This window comes from Manacus candei, unplaced genomic scaffold (genome assembly GCF_025592945.1).
Source record: "Manacus candei isolate 608988 ecotype Guabito, Panama unplaced genomic scaffold, ASM2559294v1 h1tg000094l, whole genome shotgun sequence".
Classification (NCBI taxonomy): domain Eukaryota; kingdom Metazoa; phylum Chordata; class Aves; order Passeriformes; family Pipridae; genus Manacus; species Manacus candei.
The window spans coordinates 4284433-4312208 of record NW_026138142.1 but is presented as its reverse complement, the minus strand read 5'-3'; the positions used below and the strand labels follow the sequence as shown (position 1 = coordinate 4312208).

General features: G+C 40.8%; 1 protein-coding gene across 11 annotated transcripts in view; it reads right to left on the bottom strand.

Moving 5' to 3' along the window:
• Positions 1–27776, bottom strand: part of ADCYAP1R1 (ADCYAP receptor type I) — a 153311-nt gene that overhangs the window by 118336 nt on the left and 7199 nt on the right. For all 11 annotated transcript variants that reach the window (XM_051768372.1, XM_051768373.1, XM_051768381.1 and 8 more), the window contains one exon: positions 1403–1568. In XM_051768372.1, coding sequence (XP_051624332.1) covers positions 1403–1453 — 51 coding nt within the window. In that variant the 5' untranslated portion in view covers positions 1454–1568. The remainder of the gene's footprint in view (positions 1–1402; positions 1569–27776) is intronic.

Here is a 27776-nt window from a genome sequence, read left to right as displayed (position 1 = left end):
AACAAGGTGTGTTTAAATAATCTGATGTATGTTAAAAAAAAAACAAACCACAAACCAGCATCTGAATTTCAGTAACTTTTTACAGTCAGGACTTTCATATGGGAATTATATTATTTATTATTTGGATGAGCACAAGTATACTACCAGTTCCAACCATGTTCTACAGAGTTTAGCTGAATTATGTTACATTTCAGATTTTCAGTTAAATAGATTTGACTTAAATAAGACCTCAAAAGGAAAAATAGCATATTTTTGTGTGCCAAAGTACAGACAAGCCCTGTATGGTGACATTATAAAAGACAGGTCACACAATGGATACACACGAGCAGGAAACTGCAAAAACTCCTAAAAGATGCTCTGGTCTCATCACTACCATATTAAATTGTTGTTAATTAAAAATAAAACAAAATAATTGTCAAAAATGCTTTCAAATACCTGACTAATAAAGTGCAATAACATGAGAATATCTGTATATTAAGCAATTTTAAAGCACTTGCATGGAAATTGGGGGAGATAAGTAATAAAAATGAGATGGAGGATTTGAATCCTGGTGCTATTTGTCACGGGATCCCTCTGAGCAGAGTTTTTTGAGAAGTGATGAAAAGCACATTTATGATCAATGGTCTAGCAAAGAAGAGAGTTGAAATGCGAAATGAGTTCATTATAAGGGTTATGTGCTGTTCCTCAGAGCTACAAAGGGAGAAAAAACATCTTTATTCAGTGTTTTTATGGCTGTTATGTGAGGTCAGATACAGCCACAATGTGTAGGGGGGCAATGGAGAAGAACAGTTACAATCCCCAGACGTGTTAAGACTGAGTTATTAATGGAACAGTGAGTTACTCAGTAAGTAAAGACTTCTGGGGAAAATTAATCCCTGTCATCTTCAGAAAGAGTTGAATATCTTCAGAAACGTGATAAATGACTCTGAATGCCTTTAGTATCTTTAGAGGAGGGCCATTTGTATTGTTTCTTAAAATCAGTCCTCTGAAAATGGAGGCATCCAAAAGCACTGCCTGAAACATCTCAAGGTTTAGGTTTCACAGGGCTGATAGGAATCTCTAATTTTATCCCCTCTGTCAGGAAAAAAAATACTCTTAAGCCCATGGATTTGAAAGAGAACCCCCCCCCCTTTTTTTTTTTTTAATTATTACTTTGTTTTATTTTTATTCTTGGAGAAAAACAGTGAACAAGTGCCCTTAAGGAAGGGACTTACCCTTCTCAGGATGAGCAGTGACCACAGTCCTATTGCATTAACAAGGGAGGTTGGAAAACCTTAACCCAACATAGGAAAGACCCACATAGAAAAAGCCAAAATTGGTGTCAGCAGAAGATTCTTCACTCCTGACCATCAGAACATGTATTTATATCAGGACAATACAAATAAAAATGTTTTTTACTTACCATGGGAAGCAACATGAGAGTGAAGAGGCAGATCTTCCTGGTGAGGGCCATCTTCTCTCTTAATTAACTTCAGTCAAGTTTTTCCTCGTTAACACTGTGATTAGGGCTGAAGCACAGGCTCTCTGCAGGTATTTGGGTCGAGGTCCTCACCTCAAGGCTCAGATCTCTGCAATGAAAGAGGAAAAGTGTTAAAAATATGGAAACCATGAAGAGAATGAAAAAGAGATGGACCAAAAACAAGAGAACCCAACACTCGAACTCCGAGTTGCACATATTAGAGATCAGCCATCCCTGTCTGCATTGCAGCTGTTATAGATGCTTTTGGACACCTAATTTAAAGCCAAAGGACATCCAAAGTCTGTCTGATCAGTAACTTGTCTCAAAGAAACTACTGGAACAGTCTCTGTAGATGCAAAGATCTAAACTGTACCCAAAGGAGAAGGTAGGATGGATTGTTTTGAGCCAGAAAAAGGACCTGTCTGCTTAATTTCTGAAGCTGTGATTCATCCTTCATGATTTTCAGCAGTCTTTTAAAAGCACAACTGTCTGGGGGCTTTTTAGGAGTGTGGAGGACATGATGATTTACTCCTGGAGATCATTTGTCCAGGTAACAAAATCCATGACCAGAGTTGTTAAAAGCCCACAGCTCTTTGAGAACTCAGAAATAGAAGTGCAGAGGAATGAATTGCAGTCTTAAAGATTCATCCACATAATAAGACATTGATTTATAACTTCATTGCTTGGCCTCTGCCAAGGAGCTGAGCAGGTGGTCAGGACCTGACATTAGTTCTGTCCTTGCCCCTCCTGCCATAACCCAGGGCTTAAAAATGCCCACTCATCCCAAATCACAAAGATTTCTCAAACAGTTTCTCATTCATGACAACCTCTCTGTTTCAGACTCCAGCTGGATCCAAACCTCATTTAAAACACAATCCTCCCTCAAATCCTGATACCTTGGTGACACAGCAGTCTCATTTCACCTACAGTCAGGTTTTTAGCACGGAGATAAACTTTCATAGTCATTCTCTTTCTTTCCACAGTTGTCCCTGACCTCAAGTAGATCCCCTTGTATTGGATTCGGGAGTCAAAATTAATCAAAAAAGAAGGGTGAAGAGAAGGGGGAAGGTGTTTTAAGATTTGGATTTATTTTTTTCATTATCCTGCTTTGATTTGTAAAGAACTGAGCTGTAAAAGAACATTTACAATAAAAGGACACTCAATTTTTATACTGACTGCGACATACTGCCAGGATATTGGAATTTAGAAAGGAGAGAGTCTTTCAATTAAAAAATAAAAAAGGAAAATTAATCTCTCCTTAAAATTTTTGGAGAACAATGGTTCATAAAATTCACTCTAAACTGATCTGTTTTCCTCCATTCTCACTGGATCAGTCACTCCTGCTCTGCTCTGGCACTGAATTTAATTACTGAACTGTGTTTCTGATGGTTTATCAAATAATGAGGGACTGATAAGATCTCAGCTGAGGAGGACAGCAAACATCCATGGTGACATTCAGCCGTGAGCACTGGGAAAAGAAAGTCACTCCATTAACACAGGCAAGAGAAAACCAGACAGAGGCATCAGTAGACGTTGGATTTGAAATTGTTTCTTGATTATTTGCACTCCTGTGTGCAGGCCAGTCCAGGAAGGCCAGAGAGGGATGTGGAGGTTGAATTACGTCCTTGCATTCTGTCACTGTAGTGCATCAGAAATTTGAATTATTTGAATTCTTTAAATGCAATGAAAGGGTGGGAGATGCCTAACTAAAGGTGGACAAACACCCAGGGGGAAGGTGGGAACCTTTAGAATCCACTTTTTCCGTTTTTTGAAGACCCAGTTCTACTTTAACCTGGCCTTCACCAGGTTTAAAAAGCAAAGAGGTTTTCCATCTCCTGTTTCATCCGAGTTTCAAAGGAACTTTTCTAAAAGAGACAACAGGAACATCTGCAAACCATTTCACTGCTTCCCTTTCACATATTGCAGGGAAAAATAAAAGAATCTACTTCATTTTTTTCCCTTCAAGGTAGCCATGGAAACCTGCATCAAATGCTGAGCTGAGGCCTTCATGTCATCCACAGAGACTCAAGTGTTTATTAGGTAATAACAACTCCCAGTTCTGTGAACTTATGACCTGAACCTGCAGCAGAACCTGTGTTTATTATTTAGCAATTCCCAGCATGCATGATATACATACATGCACAGTCCACCTATTGCCAATTAAAGGCTAATTATCTCTATTACTAATTAAAGCCTAGTTATCTGTATTACCAGTTAGATCCTAGTTATCTCTATTACCAATTAAATCCTAGTTATCTCCCAGACAGGTGCTATCAGCTATGTTTTACTAGAAAAATAGACTTATTTAAAAATACAGGCAATGTTGATAAAGCATTACCATTCAGTATTGAGAAAAATAATTAAATATATTAATATAGGATTTGGAAGGGAAACTTGAATGATCATATTTTCTTCTGATGTCATTGGTAGCCAAATCCTGTAATTTCATTAGGAAATTAGAGATACTGATGCTTCATGTTGCTGTTTTAGGTGCTTCTGTCACTAATTAAAATTAGTGAAGTCAGAGTAGCCAACACACCTTTCAGTTATGGACGTATAGATCCACAAAATAATCTTCAATTATCTCTGGTGAAATAGAAGGGCTTTTGAAGTGTCTGAGAATCTGAAAACCAGTTGATTGTTACTAAAATGGAATGGGCTTCAGGACATTATTTCAAGCATGGCTGAAATACAGAAAGAAGAATTTAAAAAAAAAAAAAAAGCCTTGTTTTGGTCAACTAACGACTTAGGAAAATAATTCTTCACCTATGAAGATGAATTCATTTGTCCACTGTAAACACTGCTGTGGACTCTTTATGGAAGTATCCTGGATGCTTCAAGGGCAGGTTGGAAAAGCTCTGGCAAAACCTGTTCTGCTGCAAGTGCCCATTTCTTTCCCCTGTCTAAAAAGGGACTCTGGGGACTGATGAGGACAATTGCTCCATGAGAAGCCCACAAGTGTCAAGTGCACAACATGATGTCACTCATCAACAGAACCAGACAGTGGGTCTTTTCCAAGTGTGATGTGTCTACTGCCAGGGAGCCATAAAAAACGTAATAAATCACTCCCTAAAAGAATAAAAAGTCACCATATCAAATAATGAGTAAAACTGTTACACAGCATCAGGTTGGATGAATGAAAGAGGATTTTCAGTGACTTTATAAGGCAGTTGTGAGCTGTTATTGAGAGCTCACCCAAAATAAAACCTCTGGTCTGGGCTCCTTGTTGTGGTCCTCCGGGATGTGTGCCAGTGGTTTGGAAGGAAACCAATACACTGCAAAGCTGACCCACAATGGTTTAGACCACTGATGATCAAAGGGTAATTTAGCACTTAATTCATCTTCCTTCAGTGTCTACTCAGGGCCTCCCACCACATCCTTTTCCTGCACCATGACCAAGGTACTACAGGAGTGTGGAAGTCAGAAAGATTCTGACAATGTGAAGCATCAATGGAGTTTTTGCAGGCTGAATATATTTCAGAAAAGTCAACCACTCCATGCACAGTTATTCCAGTACTTCCTAAAGACATGAAGGACATTTCCCCAGGAAGAATAAACATGGGTGGAAAATTGCTGGGTACAAAAGTGCTGAGGGGAATACCCCAGATGTCACCAGTTGGTCTGGCCCACAGAACACTCTCGTCATGCCCATTTTCTCCCCAGGAAATGGAATTCCAGAACTGTTTATGGCACAGGGTTTGATAAATGGTCATTTTAGCTTATATATGAACAGGTTAATTATCACAAAATCATCAAATGGTTTGGATTGGAAGGGACCTTAAAGATCATCGTGTTCCACCCCCTGCCATGGGCAGGGACACCTTCCACTAGCCCAGGTTGCTCCAAGCCCTGTCCAACCTGGCCTTGGACACTTCCAGGGATGGGGTAGCCACAGCTTCTCTGGGTAACCTGTGCCAGGGCCTCCCCACCCTGGCAGAGAAGAATTTATTCCTAAAATCTAATCTCGATCTGCCCTCCTTCTGCTTAAGACCATTTCCCCTTGGACTTTCACTCCATGCCCTTGTGAAAAGTCCCTCTCCAGCTCCTCTGTAAGCCCCCTCTAGGCACTGGAAGGTGCTCTCAGGTTGCCCCAGAGTCTTTTACCCTTCTCCAGGATGAGCAGACCCAACTCTTTCAGCCTGAAGTCACAGGAGAGGTGTTCCAGCCTTCTGATCAACTCGGTGGCTCCCCTGAATTATCACAGGGCTGGAACACCTTCCATTATGCAACTGATTCTTTATCTGTGTTCTTCAGGCTCTCAATACAAGGTGTGAAACCCAGTGCATTTTATTGTTTCCCTCCTAAAACTTCCCAAATGTAGCAAGCCAGCTACATAATGTGGTGAACTGGGCATGGTGCACCTTCCTCATGTCAACTGAGAGACACTTGCCAGCAACAAGCAGAGCTGGGAAATCAACCCTCCAGTGACCTAAGACACGTCACCTACTTTTAGAAACCCAGGAGACACATGAGCTCATTGTCAAGTCTCTTTATATAGTCAACAGAGAGAAGCAGACATATGAAGAAAGAGTTTTGTCTGACCTATTTTAACTGTCTACTTTCAGCTTTCGACTTCTCTCCCCCGGAGTGTAAAGCAATTCTTGACATCCACATTGTGGAGACCTAAATTTGGGCAGAATGATCCCACCTCCAGTCTCTTCTGAAGTATATGGATCAGCAAGATGAAACACAAAGCAGCAAAGTTCAACACTCCACGAAGGCTTGAGAAGGAATTTGGTTGTTTAGGGTGTCAAGAAATTAATGTTGATACATTTAAGGCAACAGAAAAGCTAAAAGAAGGTTTAACTGAATACCAGACAGCAAGAGCTCTGAAGTTTCCCATGGAAAATAGTCCATAAAGAGCAATCCTGTCAAGGCAGAGAAAAAGAACATCATGGTCTTTCCACTACCTCTAAGAGAGCACTTACTATTTCTTGGAGTTTAAATATTTTGGGTTGTTCTCATTTACTTAATTAGTGAATTCACTGAAATTAAAGTTTCTTCATGCATCACAGCATCTGAGCATCTGACTCTACTTTCTTTTAAAAACCAAGAGGTCCCTTTACATGTTTAACTGGAAAAGTCCCCCAAGTCCTTGTTTCCATTGCTCACGTCTGTTGTCAGTGAAAAAACAGGATTCAAAGGGTAATTATTTTAGGAGGTCTGAGAGGTGGATTTTGTCCTACAAGTGACAAAACCCTTTCCAGCTGCACGTGAATGTTTCAAGGCTCTCAGGCAGAAATGCTACACCTTTTCCTGAAAGAGCTGTCAAACAACAAGCTGGATTTTTTTTCCCAGGATAGTCCACAAGGATGGATGGAGGCTGCAGGACACCCAGCCAAGGTTCTAATGAACTGATGTGGGGATCATACCTGAAAACCATCCACTAACGAATGATACATTCAGGCAGACTCTCCTAATATCCAGTGTTTCCACTGCTCAGGAAAATTGTTGCTTCTGACTTTAGGAAACTTAAAGGGGAGCTGATCCAATGCTAGTGGCAATTTAACATGGAAATAATAGTTGAAAGAAATATATTCAGCTGCTGCCTGGCTTAAGCATTTCAGTGTTAATGAAGAACCAAGTGTCTCAGCAGTAATCTTTTTTCTGTCTGGAGGAATAGCTTTTTGATTTTTTTCCTTGCCTAAAATTCAGAAAACACCTGTGAATTTCACTACAACTCCCTCTCTAAAAATGAAGATAAAAGTGTGATTAAAGTAGGAAACGGTAAATTGCAGGTGTTGTGACTCCCCTATGCAAATCAAGCCTTAGTGTTAAAATATTTTTACAGAAAGTGGGATTATCAACTTCATTTACTTCCACGAGGATTTGTGTGGGAAAGAAATCCAAGCAGTGTGGGTTTGCAAGAAGAATAACTGATAAAAGCATTCACAGAACTGGGGGTTGGAAGGACCTCTGGAGATTGTTCAGTCCAACTTCCCTGCTCAAAGCATGGTCAGCTACAGTGGGTAACAGGTTATTCAAAACTCATTTTCAACCAATTTCTGAAGATCTCCAATGTTGAGGCTCTCCACAACCTGTACTTGACCATTCTAACAATAATAAAGTGTTATTTATAGTTGAATTTCCTGTATATCTATGTGAGCTTGTTGCCTCTTGTCAGCACTGAGAGGAGCCTGAGTCTGCCTCCTTTACATCCTTCCATCAAATATTCCTACACGTTGAGACCCCTCAAATCTTCTCTTATCTAGTCTAAACAGACATAGGTCCCTCAGTCTCTCCTTGTAATTCCTTATCCATCTTTGTGGCTCTTCCCAGGGCTCCCTGCAGTGTGTTTGTGTCCTCAGCAGCCCAGCCCTGGACGTGGAGCTCCAGATGTGTCTCCCCAGGGCTGAGAGGACATCCCTTGAGATGCTGCCAACGCTTTTCCTCGTGCAGTTGATGATGCTTTTGGACTTCCCTGCTGCCAGGGCACTTTGCTGGCTCAGGATCCACTTCATGTCCACCCAGAGCTTCAGGTCCTTCTCTGCAAAGGGGCTTTCCAGCCAGCTGATCCCCAGCCTGCCCTCGTGCACAGGATTCTTCCTCTCCCAGTGCAGGACTTTGCGTGTCTCCTTCTTGAACTTCTTGAGGTTCCCCTCTCCCTGTTTCTCAAGCCTGTCCAGTTCCCTCTGGATAACAGCAAACCCAACCACTTGGTCTATCAACCACTGCTCTTTAATCTGTGTAACCTTCAACCTTCCTGAAGGTGTCCCCTGTCTCATTATCCAGGTCATTAATGAGGACATTAAACAGCATTGCCACATCCAAATGTCAGAGCTTTATAGTTCAGTCCGATCTACCCAGACTGTCTTTACAGTCAGTGGAGAACATGGATCCTCAGGGAGCAATTTCTATACCCTAAAGCTTGATTCCTTAAGAGCAGGTTGGATCTTCCACCTGATCTAGTGGAAGGTATCCCTGCCCATGACAGAGGATTGGACTAAATGACCTTTAAAAGGTCCTTTCTAACTCAAATTATTCTGTGATTCCGTGACATGCCTAATTTTGGACAAAGTGAATTACTCCTCTGAAAGAGTAATTTTTTCCCCCTCTGTTTACTCAGGCTGATGAGGGCAAACAAAGAAAATTCCATTCCCAAAGTTTGAGACACCAAAGCACTATTGTGAGTAAAACAGAGCTCTGATTTCCCTCTTTGTCACAGCCTTTTCCCACTTTCAGTACTATCTTTATTCCTTTTAACACAGCCTAGTAACTTCCATGTATGTTTTACTTCAGCTGTCCCCAACTACAATTTTGGTGGAATAGGGTTTTTTTATTTTCTTTTGAGTGGTTTCAATTAAATTGAAATTCCCTGAAGATGTAAGAGCACTATAATTTCTCCTTACAAAGTACACCCCTTATCACTTCTGTTTAACCTGACAGCTCTTGTATTTCCTATTTCCTAGCATCTCAAAAAAAAAAAAAATCTAAAATTATTCTAAAATGAATTTTAATAAGTGTTGCTCAGTCAATTCAAGAAAGATATCCAAATTTGCACTTTCTGAAGATCTGATTAATTTCTTGATTATCTGCAAATTTTGCTATCATACTGTTCATTTGCAGACCTTACCCAAGATTGGGCTGGTGTAGCTCCTTCTGGTACTCTCCATTATTTTGGAGGAAGAATCACATACTCCTGGTCTTCTGTTTTGTGTTTGTTTAGGGGTTAGACACACAAAAAAATTTTACAGCTTACAAACTACTTACGTCACAGCTGATACCCAGTAAATACACATGTACCTCTTGGTTCCCATCAAATTCATGGTTATAAGGTTGAATTTTGGTTTAGTTTTGTGTTCAAGCTGTTTCATTGCAGTCACCACCAGTCACAGAGCACACACAACAAGCTGCCATAAGCCAGTAGGTGTGGAAGCTTTTTAAATTAAGGTAAATCTGTCATGTTTGGCCCACTCAGCTCTTGTGATCTCAGCTGATGCCTGCTTTTCCTCAAGGTAGAGTCTTTCTTTAGTAAAGGCAGATTTAGAAACTATTTGAAAGTCCAAATCCACTATATCCTATCCCTTCATACATGTGATCATAAAGCCCAGACTTTCCTGAGCCCTGAAAGTTTGTGCTCCTCTGGGACATAGTGTATAAAACTAAACAACTCTTCATTTTTTTTAAACAAACTCCAGTTAAAATGCCTGACTTTTATAAGTAATAAAAAATCATCATGATATAACAACTCCTCTCCTTCTTATTTTGCTGCTTCACCCATACAGCTATGATGAAACATTGAAGGTTAATGACATCTAGATTTTGGATATCTGGGTATTTTGACATTGAATGCCTGTTGGAACTGTTCCTTCAGGCTCTCTGAAAATTCAGATGGACACAAGTGGATCAATCATCTAGAGGTCAAGATTTTCTAGCTTATCTTTGCAACTAGAGCAGCTACAGACTCGTGAGAGCAGAAACTATGGAATACAATTCATAACTCCCTGGGCACAGGATTGCTGTTCTTGGCAGGTTTCCCACATAACATCACCGATAAAATCCTTGCTTTGATTGACATTATTTTCCCTGTTCACTTATCTATCAGATTTATTGTGCCCTTATGTTGTTTGTGTCCCCAGAGACCCGGGGAAATGACCTGACTTTGTGACTGAAGACCGTGGACACTCAGCTGCAGGGAAATAATTGCAAATTACCACACACTTAGGAAGCATTAGGCAAAGTAAAAAAAATTACATAAGAAGTTTCCACCTTTGCAGCAGATCAATTATCCTTTGGAAGCATCTGCAGTATATGTGATGCTTCATAGCTAATATGAAACTAATATGGGATCATAAAGGTAACGAGGTACTGCTCCATTCCAGCAGAGCTTTAAGTGCTGCTTGGCAAGGTCCTTCAAAATTATTACTCCACAACCAGTAAAATGTGTTCTCTATCTGGCATATCAATGTTTTGCAAGAGCTACTTGTTTGATTTGCTCCCCTTGACTGGTGGTCTGGGTTTTCTGCCCTGGCTGTAGGTGTAAATATTGGGTTTTATGATTCATAGGGGTTTGTAAGCACTCTAAGATGTCCATCAACATGGCCATCAGTCCCTGCTCTGAACCTGCTCAGCACATGTTGGAGCAGACATCTATCACAGGCACAGGAAAGGGGAAGAGCAGGAAAATGCAGCTCTGGACCACAGCCTTTTATTCCCATTGTCTCTGAAGATCATCCCAAGAGCAGCACTTCTATGGTACTTTCTAACCCACTCCTTAACTCAAAATATTATGTTTACTGGAATGTGGTGCCACTCTTAACACCCTTAATTAACTCTCTTGATGTGCTGAGCTGATTATCTTGGGATCAAGCTGTCATTGCTCCCCAGACACAAGCCAGTCTCTGTGCAAGGTGCTCTCAGCTGGAAGGAAACACCAAGGGGATCTTTAACAAGACATTCCACTATTTAGGACAGGCAGACTCCAGAGGAGTGTCCCTGGAGCTGGTGATGGACCCAGGGCCAAGACACAGTCTCTGAGCTCCAGCAACAGCACAAGCACCTCTTATCACCCCTGGGAAACAAGTCTACCCTTCCTGTCTGAAAGCAGGACAAAAGTAATAAAATAAGCAATGAAAGGGATTTATCTGTTGATTTGGAAGGTGAGAAATATAACGAGCAGCTGCCTGATGCCAAATGAATAAATATGTGATGGTGTGAAGAAAACAGCCTGATATAACCTTGCTATTGAGAAAAGAATGCTTGGAAGAGTGGGAAAATTGCCAAGGTAATCTGAGAGGATGATCAAATGATCTTTCTTTGCCTCATATGTATAATTCCTTATTTTCCAAGGCAAAGTCAGAGACATTCTGAATACAACAACTCATACTTCCCTGAGCATTCTGAGTTGGCAACCTGTGCTATGTCCCAGATGAATATCCACCATCCTCCTCCATACTTCTAACCAACAACATAGAAAGCTTTCATGGGCCAAACTTCAGCCCATCTTGATTAAAAAAAAAAAAGAACAATATAACATGTTTCTCAATTTCTTACTGGGTAGAGGAAAAGATACCCCTGTTATTGTGATTCCCCAAGTGCATATTGTCCAATTCTCAAGGAAATGTATCCCACGACAGACCAGGCACTACAATCCTGTCTCTTCCATCTTTAGGGAGGTGAAAATCACTTTTTCTTTGTTTTCCTTTTTTTATGACAATGCCTTTTTTTTAACAGTTTCACTCTATTACATTGAAAGATAAAGCTAGGTCAGTGCACGGGCACTAGGAAATTGCATAATTCCTTTTTTTTTCTCCATGTTCCTTTCCTATTTTCCTCCTTTTCTGTTGCATCTCTTCCAGCCTGAGCTCCCCCAGCTGTGTTCCATCTCGTGGTTAATGAACTCATTACATTTGGACAATATTAGGACCTTCCACAGCACGTGTTCTTGCAGCAGCAGGGATGGAAATTCAAGTCACATAAATTTGGCTGTCTGAAAGTGAAACATCTCTATCCAAGCTATTTTCTCTCAGCTCCATCCACAGTGAAGGAATAATGAGCAAGTCACCCCAGCAGCACATGGCTTTGCCTTGCTCTGGGACAAAGTGCTACTCATCTTGGCAAAGCAAGAGCTAATAAAGTAGAAAACAGTTTGATTAGCTCAGGAGAGTCTGTGTTGAGTAGGCACAGCCCTGAGAATAGCAGAAGTATTAAAAAAAAGGAGGAAGAAAAGCAGTTGAAATCAAAATCAGCTTTGGGACAAGACGTTAAGCTGGGAATTAGAAGAAAACTTTGAACTCTCAGAAGAACAAAAGCCCTGAAAATGCCTCCCAGAGAGAGGAGGATGGTAAAAAAACACTTAGAATTTTGAGAGGACGTGAATATTTTGTAAACTGATTCCTCTGACACGTGGAATTTTGCAGTGCTAATAGTTAGAGGTTTCCAACCACATGGGCTCTGACTCGGAGCTGGATCCCATCCAGGCACCTTAAAGCACGGAGTAAACTCGTGTCTCTGCAAGGAGGAAAAGTGCATTGAGGAAAGTGGAATATGTTCTTGACCCTTCCTGCTCCCAGTAATCTGGAGGCTGTGAAGGTTCCAGAGCTTTTCTTGGTGATGGAGGATGGCAGTGATGGCAGCTGAGACACGTGGACAGGCAGGAGGAGTTCAGGCCTCAGTAGAAAAGCTCTGAACTCCCAGGTAATAAGTGACAGGACCAGAGAAATGGCCCCAGGCTGTGACACAGGAGATTTAGACTGGATATTAGGAAAAATGTCTTCAGTGAAAGGGTGGTCAGGCATTGGAACAGGCTGCCCAGGGCAGTGGTGGAATCACCATCCCTGGAGGTGTTCCAAAGGTGTGGGGATGTGGCACCTGAGGATGGGGTTTAGTGGTGAATGGGGTGGCACTGAGTTCATGGTTGGACTCGATGGTCTTGGAGGTCTTTCCCAACCCAAATAATTCTATGATTCTGATAGTTCCTACTCACGCAAAAGACAGTCCAAATTTCCTTCTTTTGGTCTGACATAGAAAAAAAATGAGTCTAGAAAAAATATTGTGTGACTCTTTCTTTCTTTCTTCCTTTCTTTCTTCTTTTTTCTTTCTTTCTTTCTTTCTTTTTTTTTCTTTCTTTCTTTCTTTCTTTCTTTCTTTCTTTCTTTCTTTCTTTCTTTCTTTCTTTCTTTCTTTCTTTCTTTCTTTCTTTCTTTCTTTCTTTCTTTCTTTCTTTCTTTCTTTCTTTCTTTCTTTCTTTCTTTCTTTCTTTCTTTCTTTCTTTCTTTCTTTCTCCCTTTCTTTCTTTCTTTCTCCCTTTCTTCCTTTCTTTCTCCCTACCCTTCTTTTTTCCTTTCTTCCTTCCTTCCTTTCTTCTTTCTTTCTCTTTTTCCTTTTCTTTCTTTCTTTCCTTCTTTCCTTCCTCCTTCCTTCCTTCCTTTCCTTCCTTTCAGTAGGTTTTAGTTTGTCTCTAGGTAGTTTGTTTTATGAAAAATCTGGAACTCCAAATAACTCTGGAAGCATTGCAAAATTATTTCACATTATAAAACTAAGTTTTAGGTTACCACAGTTCAGAACACTGATGATGTCTTAGCTGAGGTCATATTTTGGGGTGCCCAGTACCTTAAAAGAGTGTGAATGCCCACGACTTACAGCTGTGAAGCCTCATATGGTGATTGCATTGCTTTTTAAAACCCAAAATCTAGATAATGTAAATATTCACCTTAATTCATAAACCACTGCTTCACTGTCACTCTAAATTAAGAAGCTCCACTACTTCTAGAAAAGAAAAGCAAATATAAATGAACTGAAGTGATTAGTTCCCACAGAATCATCTTTTCACCCTGTGATTAAAAGTTGTTATTTCTATAGTCATCTTCATGATCTGCTCATGGATTTCCAGATGAGAGTTCTAGAAGATAAGCTGGCACAAGGGCACCCTATATGGTGGCAAAATATGTTCCTAAGGGAATACTTGGGAAGGTCAGAGCAATGCAGGATCAAAACTGTTTAATATAAACATACAAGCACATGCAAAATTTGAGATATTGTGTGTTCTCTTATTTTATTAATTTGAGAGGTGTCAAAAAAACCCAGAACTAAACCCATCAAAACACAACTAGAAGAGATCAGTTGTATCCATTACAACACAATATAATTAATTCTGTGGAACTCAAATTTCCTTCAATCTTATCTACAGCAGTTCTGTGACCAGGAGTCAATGGGAACTATAAAAAGGGGGTAATTTTCCTCTGTTGGATGTGGCTGTTGAGGTGAAACCTGGAAATCCTGATTATGGGTATTAAGATGTTTGATGATGAAGTTTATAAGTTGACAGGATGGTCACTGGATCAGATGCAGCCCAACTTGGGATGATTCACATTTTCCTTTAGGAATCATGTGGAACTGGAATATCCCTTGTGGCCCAGAAAACAACCAAAATGTTATTCCTCTCCACTGGATAGCTTTGTCATTTTGTCATCATGTATTCCCAGTAAAACCTAGGATTCTAAAGATGTAAATTCAATCAACCTGAAATCCTCCTCTTCTCCAAAATGCCCACTGCTCTGTTTTAATTGGGTTGACTCATGTTTCAAAGACACAGTGAAAATCCTCTCTCCCCACGGGTGGTCCTTCAGAGCCTTGGGTGAGAGTTCTCTCATTAAAATTGTACTTCTAAAACTGAGTTAATTTCTACAGATTCCTTGGATAGTCCCTGAGACACAATCAGCACAACCCACAGAGTTCAGAGCATATGTTAGATTATCCTAAATTATGTTTTTCAAAGCAGCAGATTAATTATGCCCTATTTCTCTATATTTTCCATCAGGAAGGAGGGAGGGAATGAGGGGAAAAAAAGTGATAGAGTTGAGACAGACAGCATTAGAAGGTTCAGTCCAAACAAACTTTGCCAAAGCCACACTCAGCTGATTAGCAGCATCTTATAGTGGGCAGCACATTAAGGTCATATCATATGAAGTGTGTAGCAAGAGGTTTTTTATTGCTGCTGGAACCTCCTCCCTTTACTTTCCTCACATCAGATCAAGTCTAAATTCTGTTCAGGTCTTCATTCACACCCATCCTGTTTTAATATGCAATTGAAGCTCAGCTGAAATGACACTGAAAAAACACCATCACCATCATGTGCCTTTCAAACACTTTGGGGATGAAGTTCTGACCCTCTAGAAACCCTTTAGGACAAAGGATTTTGCCCCAAGATTTCACAATTTCACCAGAGTGTATAATAGCATTCTATTATTTTATTCTATTCTATTATTATAAATTCTCCAATATTCCCCTACTTCCTTGGATACTCTATGGAGAGGATTTATCCTAAGCTTTTAAAATACTTACAAGAACAGTGCTGCAGGCACAGCTTCACAAGTTGGTTTCTCACAGAAACACAGGATCTTCCCATCCTGGTCAGCCTTTGAGAAAAACTTTTGAAAACAATGGGAACATTTCCTAATATCAAATCTAAAGAAAAGCTAGCTAAGAAAGACAAAGCTTTATTGATCTCCAGCACTGGGAGATCCAGCTCAGCAGCCTCCAGAGGATGGAATCTATTAAGACAAGAAGTAAAGGTGTTCCAAAGCCTTCATTTCTGCAGGGCTGCATTATTAATGACCCTCATGGCTGCAGGTGGCCCAGAGCTACATGCAAGGAGCCTCTCTGGGTTTTCTCATCCCAAAAGACAATTAAAGAGAGGATTAAAGGTGAACCAGGACAACAAAATAAGAGACCACCAATGGTACATGAGATTCAGCAAAACTTGGGGCAAAGTTTAATGGTTCATCTGTGCATTGGTAACCTTGGAGACATCCATGGTTTTAAACACAAAAGCAATCCTAGGAGCTGGTAGCACAGAATAACTGAGTTATCTTCACATAATTCCTGGCTCATCCCAGTCTGGTGACCTGGCATCTCAAAGTCTTTTGTGTTGTCCCTTGGGAATGTATTCTGCACCCACGACCAGCTTTTCGTTGGAGGCACCGGCCAAAAAAAACACCACCAAAAAATAAACCCTATAAAAACCAAACCCTCTGCACGCAGTAGAAAAGGTGAATTCACATTTTATGCTATTTCTTTCCTCATGTCCCAGAGTTCATGTCTGTCCCTGGGGTTTGTTGCCAGCTGGAGTCGATGAGGCATGGGATGAGTTTGTGTGTTTTTCTGAAACCTGTGTCTCACTGGGGAGATCAGGGCAGGGACACAAAGGAAAGGAAGGGAATGATCTTCCCTCAGTAAATAAAACTAAATGTCTGATAACCTGAAATCAGCACAGTGTGAGGCTGTTTTGGGCTGGTAGAATAAATTTTGTGATGGAGTCTGGGTAGGTTGGTACACAGAGGACTCTCCAGGGCACAGCTTGGCTGCCATTAACATGCCCAAAGAACTGGATATTTTGTTGAGCATTGTTTTATTCGGGAACAGCCATGAAATGAAAACTCTGCGTGAGGCAGAGAACAATTTTTTCCAAAAATATTTTGCACATTTTGGGTGTGTGCAGGTCTCCCACTTAGACAAAACCAAAAGTTTGTGGCATGGATTCAGATGTCCTTTGGGTTGTTTAATTTCATCTAGTATTGCTTGACTCTAAGTGTTTACAAAATCTTCCTTGATGGGCCATAACCACAGGTTTTACAGGAATAATTCTGACTCATATTCTGCACAGGAGTGGTGGTATTCTGTGTTATCTACGAGACAGCAATGGAAATAAACATAATTTTAAATCAAAATAATTTTAAATCAAGATAACATGAAAATTACTCTTCTAAAAAAACAAAACAAAACAAAACATAACAAAAAAAATCCCAAACCCAACCCAAACATTAAGGCTTACAGGTCATAAATTTGTAGGTGAATAAATCCTAATAGTTATTCAGTGACAGTCATCCAGCTCCAATCCAAAAGACCATCACCAGCATCTCTCTAAAATGCAAATTCATCTGTTTTTCTTTTTCCCTTGCCTTTTTGATGTGTTTTCCAAAGCAAACCAAATTCCCCAGTTTGCTCACACATGTAGGGACCTCCTGAAGACAATCTACATCTCTGAAGACAAAAGTAGCAGCTTCTGCTGAGTGACTTGAGTGAGAAATGAGGACACTGAGTACTTCCCATCTAGGTGGCTTCAGTATTACAGGCACACACAGGATTAATTTAGCTCTGAGTACCAACTGTACCTCCTCTTATCACTATTATAAGGAATAACACAACATTCTCTTTTTTACTCTTTCAGGATGCTTTCCTTTCAACTCTTTTAAGTTATTAGTGCTTGCTTGCATTAGCTGAGAGGTAGTTGAAATTTCTGCATGTAAGAACATGTGAATTCCTTCCTTGTGCTGACCCTCTGGAGAAATGAGTTGTCCAGCACTGTAAATAAACCCACGGGAGTGCTCTGAAAGACTGCCAGTTCTTCACACCTGTATTAGGCTGTGGACATCTCTCTCCCCAGCTGTAGCCATGCTGAAAAGAACATTAATCCCAGTCAGCTTGGAGACACTAATCCTTGCTGCTCTGCCTCCCATCTGCCCGACGCAGGAGCATTGCCTAACCCGATTTACTCCAGATAAATTGGATTAGCTTCAATATTGGGCAAATTTAGATTAGGTATTAGGAAGGAATTCTTCCCTGTGAGGGTGGTGAAGCCCTGGCACAGGTTGCCCAGAGAAGCTGTGGCTGCCCCATCCCTGGAAGTGTCCAAGATCAGCTTGGATGGGGCTTGGAGCAACCTGGGCTAGTGGAAGGTGTCCCTGCCGTGACGAGGGCATTGGAACGAGATGATCTTTAAAGTCCATTCCAACCCAAACCACTCTTTGTTTCTCCAGTTCTGTGACTCTGTGATAAAATAAGGCTTTGCTAACAGGGCCAGTGGGATACAATTGGATTTAGGGAATACTCTCCCTAAACCTGAATCTTCCCAAACTTGAATCTGCTCAGCGGCAGATTCAGGAGGTGGTGATGAGATGATGGGGTTGGTTGGAGTGATGGTGTCTTCAGGCAACTTCAGGGTTGCAAAACAACTGCACAGACTCCAGACTTCAAAACTCATAAGCCCAAGGTTTACGACACAACTGTTTGGGTTTTTTCCCTTTTTCTTCTAAGGACTATCCCTTATTTCTGATGTTCAGAATTTTAACCACCAAATGGTAGATTCATTTTGCCATTCTTGACAGAGCAGGTGAAAATTTGCCTTAGTAATGCACACATTCTAATTTTCTGACTAGAAACATTTTTCAGGGGGAAAAAAAAATGGAACAAATTCTCCTGCTACTTCATTTGCCATTTAATTGATATGTTGGTATCACACAAACAGTGCACTGTCAGTTCAATTTGTTCAACTCTTGTTGTGCTACTTGTTTTCACCCCTCCTTACTTCCCCCTTCCCCAATACATAACCAGTATATCATTTTGCATCCCATGTGGGATTTCTCTGCTCTAACCTAGTAAATCTTTTCATTCCTAATTTGCTATTCTGCTCTAATAGATTCACCCATGAAAGAGCCTGGAAGGCTGAAGCTGAGAAAAATCACTTTCATTTTCTCAGCTACTTCTGAGTGGTTTAAATGTAAAATACACATGCAGTGCACAGTTTGGGATCTCAGATTTTTATCATCCAAGCGTTGCAGAACCGAGTCAAACCTGATCAGGTTTTTGATGAAAGGATAAAGATTCAAGTCTAGGCTAGAACCACTTAATAATGGTGAGATACTGAAAAAAAAGTAGTTGCATAACAGCAAGGAACAGTTCACGAGAGAGGCTGAAATTTGGCTCCAAATCACTGCTGGGAAATGTGGATATCAGCACAACTTGTCCAAAGCAGGGCTTAGAGATTAATTAACCTTGCTGTTTAGTTATCAGGGATTGCCATTTGAATTACTGATTCAATTTAAAGTGCTAAAATAGCAAATGGACAATCTATATTTAATCATAAATGCTATTTGTGTTTGTCATTTACATTTTTAGCTTTCCGCCCCCCCCAGAAGAAAGGTTGATTGACAAATGATTTGGGACACAGGGTTCGGAAATTCTTTTTTATAACTGGGGAATGTATTTCAGGAAGATTTTAAATGGATACATATATCCTAATTTCTTTTTTTAAGTTCATTTTGCCATATTGGTCCAAGCCATATGGTTCATTCTGATTTACTTTTTAGCAATTCATAATTTAATTATGAATTACTGTCTAAGAATTGAGGAGGAATTAAAAACACATTTGGAAATGCACACAGAGAATGCTTTAAGCCCCTCAGCCCTGCATGAGGAAGGAAAAACAAAGTTCCTCGTGACATTGAATTTTATTTATAATTATGTGATGTCCTGAACAAGGGAAGTATCATGTGGTGTTACTGAACTGACTGTACTGCTCCTGGTCAAAGAGTTCTTCCCAGCTAATTATTAGCATTTAAATTATAAGCAGAGATATTTTAATCTCTTTCTGCTGTTAATAAAAAAAGCCTGACACCCCCATTGCATGAATCATATTTTGACTTCAGTCACTTATTTGGTTAAAGAGGAAGCTTATAGTAACTGCTCTCCTAATTCAGATATGATAATAGAGTTTGCAATTTTTTTTCCATTAGCACATTGTGACCTCTAAAGGTTCTCCCAGCTTCCAAACTGCACATTATTTGGGATGGTTTCACTCAGCCTTGTTTTCCTGGAAATCAAAGCTGAATTCCTCTGATTGTGCTCAGGGGCTTTGTCAGGATGCAGAGTGGGTGTTCATCCTACAGGGTTTCTTCAGCAAAGACTAAAAAAATTAGTCTTGTTGCTACAGCAGTCCCAACCTGCAGCTAATTCCAGGTCATCCCCTTGAAGGGATGTCCCATCCCTGGAAGTGTTCAAGACCTGGCTGGAATGGGGCTCTGAGCTACCTGGAAGTTGTCCCTGCCCATGACAGGGGGTTGGAACAAGATGTTCTTTGAGGTCCCCTCCAACCCATTCTCTAGGATTCTATGATAATTTCCGCTTTCCCCACAAATCAGGTTTCAAAGTTTCTTTTCAGAATTTACTGTGAATGGTGACAAATATGGAGGCTGAAGACTTTTGAGAGATTTGTCTCTCAAGCATATTTTCGAGTTTTGGTTGGTTTGTTTTTGGTTTGTTTTGTTTTTTTTTTTTTTATTTTTTTTTGGTTTTGGTTTTGGGGTTTTTTTGGGGTTTTTTGTTGGTTTTTTTTGTTGGTTTGTTTGTTTGTTTGTTTGTTTTTTGTTTTTTGTTTTTTCCATTTCACTTCCCAAATCTCTCCTGTTACAAGCCTAATTTTGGGGTTGGCGAGTACCTTCCACGGGAGTTGGATTGGCTTTAAGGTGTACCCACCCTCCCTGCCCCACAGCAGGGAGAACCTCTCAGCTTGCTACCATTTACTAGACACATTAAGAATCCTCCAAGATCTCTTCCTTCGGCTCCCACAGTGTCTGTGGATTTAAAAATGCCAACAGCACTAAGACAGACAGACCCTTATTATAAAAAAATAAATCTGATGTGCCAATGTGAGCTACAAAAGAGAGAAGAAAACAACTCAGAAAGGAAAAAACCCTTCTGAAGAGAAGTGCCAGTTGTACTCTGACTTCTGAACATCTCTCGAGCACTGAAAACAGACATGAAGAAAATGCTCTAAAATTGTTCCTGTTGTTATTGTCACTAAGGAAACAACTTCCCAGGAATCTGCAAGTTGAGTGTACAGACACTTTGATGTGCAGCCAACTCTCTCTTCCAACACACTTCCCAGCTCTCTGGTGAGGCAGGTCTGTCCACCAAGGGAGATCTCTCCTCTCTCCCTCAGCTGAGTCCTGACTTCACGTGGGGATTGAACTCTGATGCTCCAGAAAAGCCCTAATCCAGACTTGCCACAACATGAGGTATCAAAGCACAGAGTCATGACTAAGCCAAGGGATTTTGCCTTAAGATACTCCTCTCTGAATCCAACAGTGCTGCCAGGGGAGCTAGAATAGCACAGGAGCTTGGGAATGTGGGAGGCACGAGGCAGAATTCTCTCTCTCTGTTTGCTTGTGGAGCTTTTTTTCAGCCACACACACACACACACCCCACACACAATAATTGAGATGTGTGCTGGGTTTGGATTGAGGCAAACAGGGTGTGTACAAGTTGTTTAACCTCTTCAGCCCTTCAAATAGAGTGACCACCTGCAAACTGCCTATTGGGAATGATGCATGAGATTTGGTAACCCCTGCATTGGGCCCAGGCATTGTTAAGAAGAAGACTAGTTGACCTGTCTGCAAACCCATTCAAAATGCCACACAAGTAGTTTAACATTCATTTAGTAATAATTTAATAACAGGTTGGTGACCAAATTCCAGAAGTCCAGGATGTTCTCTAGCGGTGCAGTTCTCTGCCTGAGCACAGCCAATGTATTCCACAGTTACAGGGTCCCTTATGCCACAAAGAACTTGATAAATAACATCTTCTGCTGAAAAACATTCAAACAGGAGCATGCCTGCAGATATCCTCTGTCTGCAGTTCTGCTGCAGACTAAGAAGCAGAGAGTGGCTAAATAAATAGAAAAGAGACACAGCACAGAACAGGCAGCGACTAAGGAGCAGAAGTATTTGTTTAATTGCTGGAGACTAAGCCAAGGCTGAAAGAAAAGGGGCCAAAAAGAGTACATGGAGAGGTTTTACTGATATAAAATCATTTCAGAGCATTTGAGCTTTGAAAATATTTTCTTATTATCATGGAAAGGTGTCCACATCAGATTCGATTTCCTAAGGCTCCTTGGGAGTGCCAAGGAGGGCTTATGTACTTTTATCCAAGAACCAGAACATCAGAACATCTCCCCGTAGACAAGTTTATTCCTGGTATGTCCCTAACTCTGTGCAGGATACTTCTATTTCCCATCCCCTTGTGTAAAAGGCAATCTGGCCCTCTGTAACTCTCCTTTGTGAGGCCTCTAGACCAAAAATGCTTAAAAGGTCTAAAAGTAAAGCTGTTCTGTCCAAGTAAACAGCTGGACTATGGTGAATCCATCTGTCAATGGCACCAATTCAATAACCAGGGAGCAATCCTCTCCCAAGGAAAAAAATCTCTGTGTCCAGCCAGCCAGGAGCCTTTGCTTTTATGTTAAATCCATCACCCACCTTTGGATCAGAAGTGATTTCTCAGCTACTTGTTTGTCAGCAAGAAGGAGCTCAGGGCAGTGAGCTGAGCAGCCAACAACCATCAGTGGTTGTTTCATAGAGGGGACAAGGAAAAGAAATGGTTTTAAAGTTATAAAACACATCAGGTCTTGGACCTTCCTTGGCCTTGAGGTCAAGTCACATGTGATCACTTTTACTCACTGTGCTGAACTGTTCACCACCAGTTAGATTAGCCTCATCCAAACTGCCTGTGAGATCAATCTCTGGGCTCTGATGTTCCCTGAGAGTTGGTTGCAACTGTCCCATTTGCCTTATTCATTAAATATTTACCTTATTTATTAAATATTGCAGAGAGAGCAACACTTCTGGAAATCAGATTCTCCCAGGTTACTGCAGATTGTTGCTGTTCCCCTCCCTTTGGAGCAGTGTAAATGATTATCTGCCTTCCCAACCATTCCCAGCCTCATTGGTATTCCTGACAGAGCCAAGGAAATGCACCACTGCCGAAGAGATCTCAGTGAAAACGCTTCCTTCCCATCCAGGGAGATTCACTTTATCTCGAAAAGACAACAAAAATTTCTGTCACTGTGTGTTGCAGAGATAAAAAGGCACATTGCAGACAGAACCCAAGCAGTTCATAAATGTTTGATGACGAGTCTGTGCCTGTCAGAGCACACGAGAACTCTGACGTGAGCTTTCCTCAGATAATTCCTTAACTACCAATTTAGGATAATGACAGCGATACTTTTAAGAAACCCCTTTGGGAGTAGAGTAAGTATTCTCTTTTAAATCCTATAAATCTGTGAGGGAAATATTTTGATCGTTTATTTTTTGCTTTCAATCTATTAACTGCAGTGTCCCATCCTCGCCATGGAAGGCCTTTGTTTTGTGAAGGAGAGTTAGGAGAGTGTTTTACAAATCAAAGTGGATCTTCTTCCAGTAACTTCAGAGAGATACTTTGTGAACATTCATAGATAACCAACTCATCCCAGAATCCTGTAATGAATAGTGGAGGAAAAAAAAAGCTATTTTGGGGCACAAGACATCTGAATTATTTAAAATTTCTCCCTCAGGGAAAAAAAAATTGAACTTTATCTTCTCATATTCCTTAGATATATTGTAGAAATTTGTGTAGATATGATGGAGAGAGTCTGTTTACAAGGGCATGTAGTGACAGGACAAGGGAGAATGGTTTAAACTGGAAGAGAGTAGGTTTAGACTGAAAATTAGGAAGAAATTCTTCCCTGTGAGGGTGGTGAGGCCCTGGCACAGGTTGCCCAGAGAAGCTGTGGCTGCCCCAGCCCTGGAAGTGTCCAAAGTCAGGTTGGACAGGGCTTGGAGCAACCTGGGCTAGTGGAAGGTGTCCCTGCCCATGGCAGGGGGGTGAGATGAGCTGATCTTTAAGGTCCCTTCAAATCCAGGCCACTCTATGATTCTATGATATAAATATCTTACAGAAACCTATCCAAACTGTAACTCTCCAGGTGTCTTGTGCAGGATGTTGTGCTTTTGCAATGGAACTTCATTGGTGTTGAAGGCACACGTTGAGTAAATCAGCAAATGAACAAACAAGTTTCAGTATTTAGACTGATTCCTCCAAATTATTTATTTTTTAAAAGTTCAAAGAACGTTGGTAGAACATTTGCTAAGAGACATATTGAGAAATCAGGGTCATGTCTCGTTTATTCAATGGTACTGCAGCAAGGCCAAGTTGCAACAAGCAGGAAGAATATACCTGACAAACATTTCAGCATTGCTGACACAAATAACACCATTCCTTCCCTCACCTCATTGCCCAGCACTGCACAGGAGCTCTTCCAAAGCTGCTCACAGGAAATTAAAAGGGAAAACTCAAAACAGCAGGTGGAGCAAGGTGCAGGTCACACTGCTTAGTATTGTAACTCCTGGGTCACTGAAGACAGCAGTCCACTGATAGAGACTATAAAGAATAAGGTGTGGGATCATATAGAGCATTTTGTAAAGCCAGGCATGAAAATACAGAGCTGCCAGTCATGGAGCTCATTTTAATGTTGGAAGAGTCTTAATCCCTACTGGACTAAGAGGAAGCACAGCAAAGAAGGATACTTAATGATAACAGCACATGGGGGAGTGGAAAGTACATGGAGGAATGTGCATTCACTCTTTTGCCCATTGGATTATTAAATGGACTGTCAAATCACTATGGATTATTTTGCTGAGAGTGAAAGAGTTTATATCTTAGAGATGAGAACTTTATGGAAGGCTGAGGGCAGCTTTAGGTGATGTCACTACTCTACTGGGTTCAATTCAGAACTCATTAGATTTTTATTTGTTCATGTTCCCTGACATCAGTAATTTTTCTTAGCCTTATTTATCTTAGAGGAGCAAAAATTGCCACAAAGGTTAATACAATCCTCAGAAGTGCTGAAAATCAAGGCAGGAGGATGTTGGGAAAACATTCTGGTCTGGGTATCTCCACCAGCCAAGGAAGCAAAGTCTTGAGATGCATTTTGAGGAAAGATGGAGATTATTATTTTCTTTAGTAAGAAAAGAAATTCTTGGAGATTATTACCTTCTTTTATCAGAGGGTGGTGAGGCCCTGGAACAAGTTGCCCAGAGAAGCTGTGGCTGCCCCATCTCTGCAAGTGTCCAAGGCCAGGTTGGATGGGGTTTGGAGCCACCTGGGATAGCAGAAGGTGTCCCTGCCCATGGCAGGGGGTTGGAATGGGCCCTTTGTAACTCAAACCATTCTGTGACTCCATGATTCCATGATTCTATGATTCTGTGTTGAGGACACTTGCAGAGATGTGAAACAAGGGAGGCTCAGCCATCTCCAAGTCTTTCCTCTTCCTTTTTGTCATTCCTGATGCAAATGCTCTTTCTGGACTTTTCTGTACAGACTGGGATCTCTGGTCTGTTCTTCTACCTGTTGCAGGCTAAAATAGACACTGGGATCCCAAAGCTGGTGATTTTTCCGTCACACAGAACCAGCAGCACAGCAGGATGATGCATTTTGGACACAGCAGAGGTTATAGAAAAATTCTGCACGTTGGAACCAGCCTGCGAATCACAACCTGTAACGTTTTGGGTTAAAGCTCTCAGAGCTGATTTAAAAAATGCAAGTTTGAACAAGCTGCTAAAGAGAGTGATATGGATTAGCTTGGCCATGCTCTGAGACACACCTGCATATTCCTTCCAATCTGGCCAGTTTACGTGGAATGGGGAGATCTGTTCATTGTTTTTTCACATCATCATGTCTGGCTGTCCTGGCTCTTCCACAGCACTCACTGCCCAGAATTCCCCCATAGTTAATGTAGGTAAAAAGGATGTCCAATTCACGTGAATTATTTTAGAAACCTAGTCTGGGATCAAAATAATTGAAATCTGGATTCCACAGATTTCATTGCTGTAAAGGCAACATTCAATAAATGCCTTTTAATCCCACCCAGAAATCTGCACACATAAAAACGTTGTATTTTAGAGCAAGTACTTAGAGGAGAAACAAAAGGGAAATTATATAAAATTATATATGATTGTCAGAAAATTCAGACAACCTCTGTTTAAATGAAAGTGTTTTTCAATTTAGACATTTTGGTATATGACATGCAGCAGGAAATAATCTGTCAGTTCATGAAGAATAATATCAAGTGAGAGTTTCTCGAGCCAGTGAAGAAATGAACAGTGTGTCAATGTTCAGGTGAACTTCTTTCTCACCTTTTAAGAAAATAGCCATGAGTTCCAAATTATCTAAGTTGTCCAGTTGAGCTTTCCCCTTGTTGTTTTAATACCCACATTTTTAATGACATTTCACACACTGATCTGTGTGTGAATAGATTTGACAATCTGTCTGTGAATAGATTTGGCAACGGGTCACATCCATGGTGCTGCATAATGCAGCAGTGGTGGACATGAAACCACTGCAAAATATGCATAATCTATTTATTGAAGTTTGTCTCAGAAGGTCTTTGGAAATAGTGAAGCAGTTAATTATGCCCTTGTTGTTCTAATTCAGTAGGGACAGTGGGAAGGAAAGCAAGAGGTCAATTTAGTGAGACAATAAAGTCAAAAGGGAGACTCTTAGTCTGGACAATCCATTTTTATCTTTGCTAGGAAGATGTGAGATTTGTTTTGCCAGATGAAGATGCTACAGGTAAAGTGGATTCTGGAAAGTAAACAGAAACTTTTTTCTTTCAGGGAGAGTTTCATCAGAGGTGTTTCCAAACTGATGCACACAAATCTCCCCAGAAGAGTTTGAGATGCTCCATCTATAAGAATGACATTAAACCCTGGTGCTTTGAAACTCTAAATAGGTCATGTTTTGCTTTAATCACCTTGGAGCCACCTCTATGATTTGTGGAGACAGAGAAAATGCCAGAAAAATGAAAGCAGATGAAAGCAACACAAACCTTCACCAAAGAAAGTGCGTGGTTGACATTCTTCATTCAAAAAAGGAGAATTTGGAGAAACTGAAACGATCAAATTGTAAAGGCAACGGCACTTTGGGATCTGGACAAAAGGTCTTTTTGCATTAAAAATGCTAAATTCCAGGGAACCTACATCTCAAGGAAGCTGGGAAAAGGACTCTCAAGGAAAAACTCCAGACTGAAGCTGGTGAATCACAAACATTCAAAGAATCCAGAAATTCTTCCTCTTCCTAGAAGGAGAGAGCGAGCTGAGCAACAAAAGAACTGTGTCTTGGACATCAAAAATATCAGGATGAAGTCAGAATATTCAGCCAAGCTGTCAGAGGAAACTGAAGCCAGATCATAGGTGTGAATCCAGCACATCTGCTGTGGATTGGCCTTTTCCTCTGCTTAAGATTAAGATGACAGTGATGCACAGATGAAGGGAGAATGGTGAGGTATCAGGGCAGAGCCAGCACGGACCAGTGAGTTGTGCAAGGAAACAGGCTGAGAACAATTCAGTGTGAATTAAATAGGGAGAAACACACCCTCTGGATTATTCAAGCACAGGATAACCAGGAGCTGCCTGTGGCAGCTGAATCTGGAGAAAGGCAAATGCAGTCTCAAGGTTGTCTCAGGAAATGTCCAAGAATGATTTGCAGCCAAATAGATATACATGCAGTGTAGTAATTCAGTAATTCTTCTCTGGCCAAGTATCTTTCCTGTGATCCCAAGACAGCAACACAGAAGGGTATTTCCAAGCCCTGCACATATAAAAATCAAATAACTCTTTGTGTGTGTGGTAAGAGCACCGTGTCCAAGATTTGATCAGTCTCATTCTAAACCATCAGGAGGGATCAGAAACCCAGGACAGAATTCAGACTGCAGATTAAACCATCTTAGTGGTATTTATTGAAGACTTGTTAGGTTAAAGAGCTACAGAGCTCAGTCTATAATAGATAAATGTATTTATCTGTATTGACTGGGCACTGGCCAGGGGCCAGAATCAGTAGCCTAAACGCTGGTGTTTGGTGCACCAATACCCCAGGGGATTTACCTGCCCTCACACAGAGGGGAAGTGATGTGCTGTAGATAAACATCATGCCTACAGATCCCTAATGGGTGTTAGATACCCCAGAGGATCTCAAAAGACACTTAACACCTATGTTTAAGTGACTGAATCTCGTCTTAAATCTCCTTTTACTATAACAGGAGTTTCTGTACTCGGGTACAGGTAGACACATCAAAACCCACACCTATCTTTAGATGTCTTGATGTGTGAGCTGAATCCCATTTCTGGTCAGCTTGATAGAAAAATATCTTAGCAAAAGAGACCTGCAAGTCTTCCATACAGAGGAAAGGGAATGAGCTGAATACCAGAGGTGAATATCTGTCAGGGGCACACTT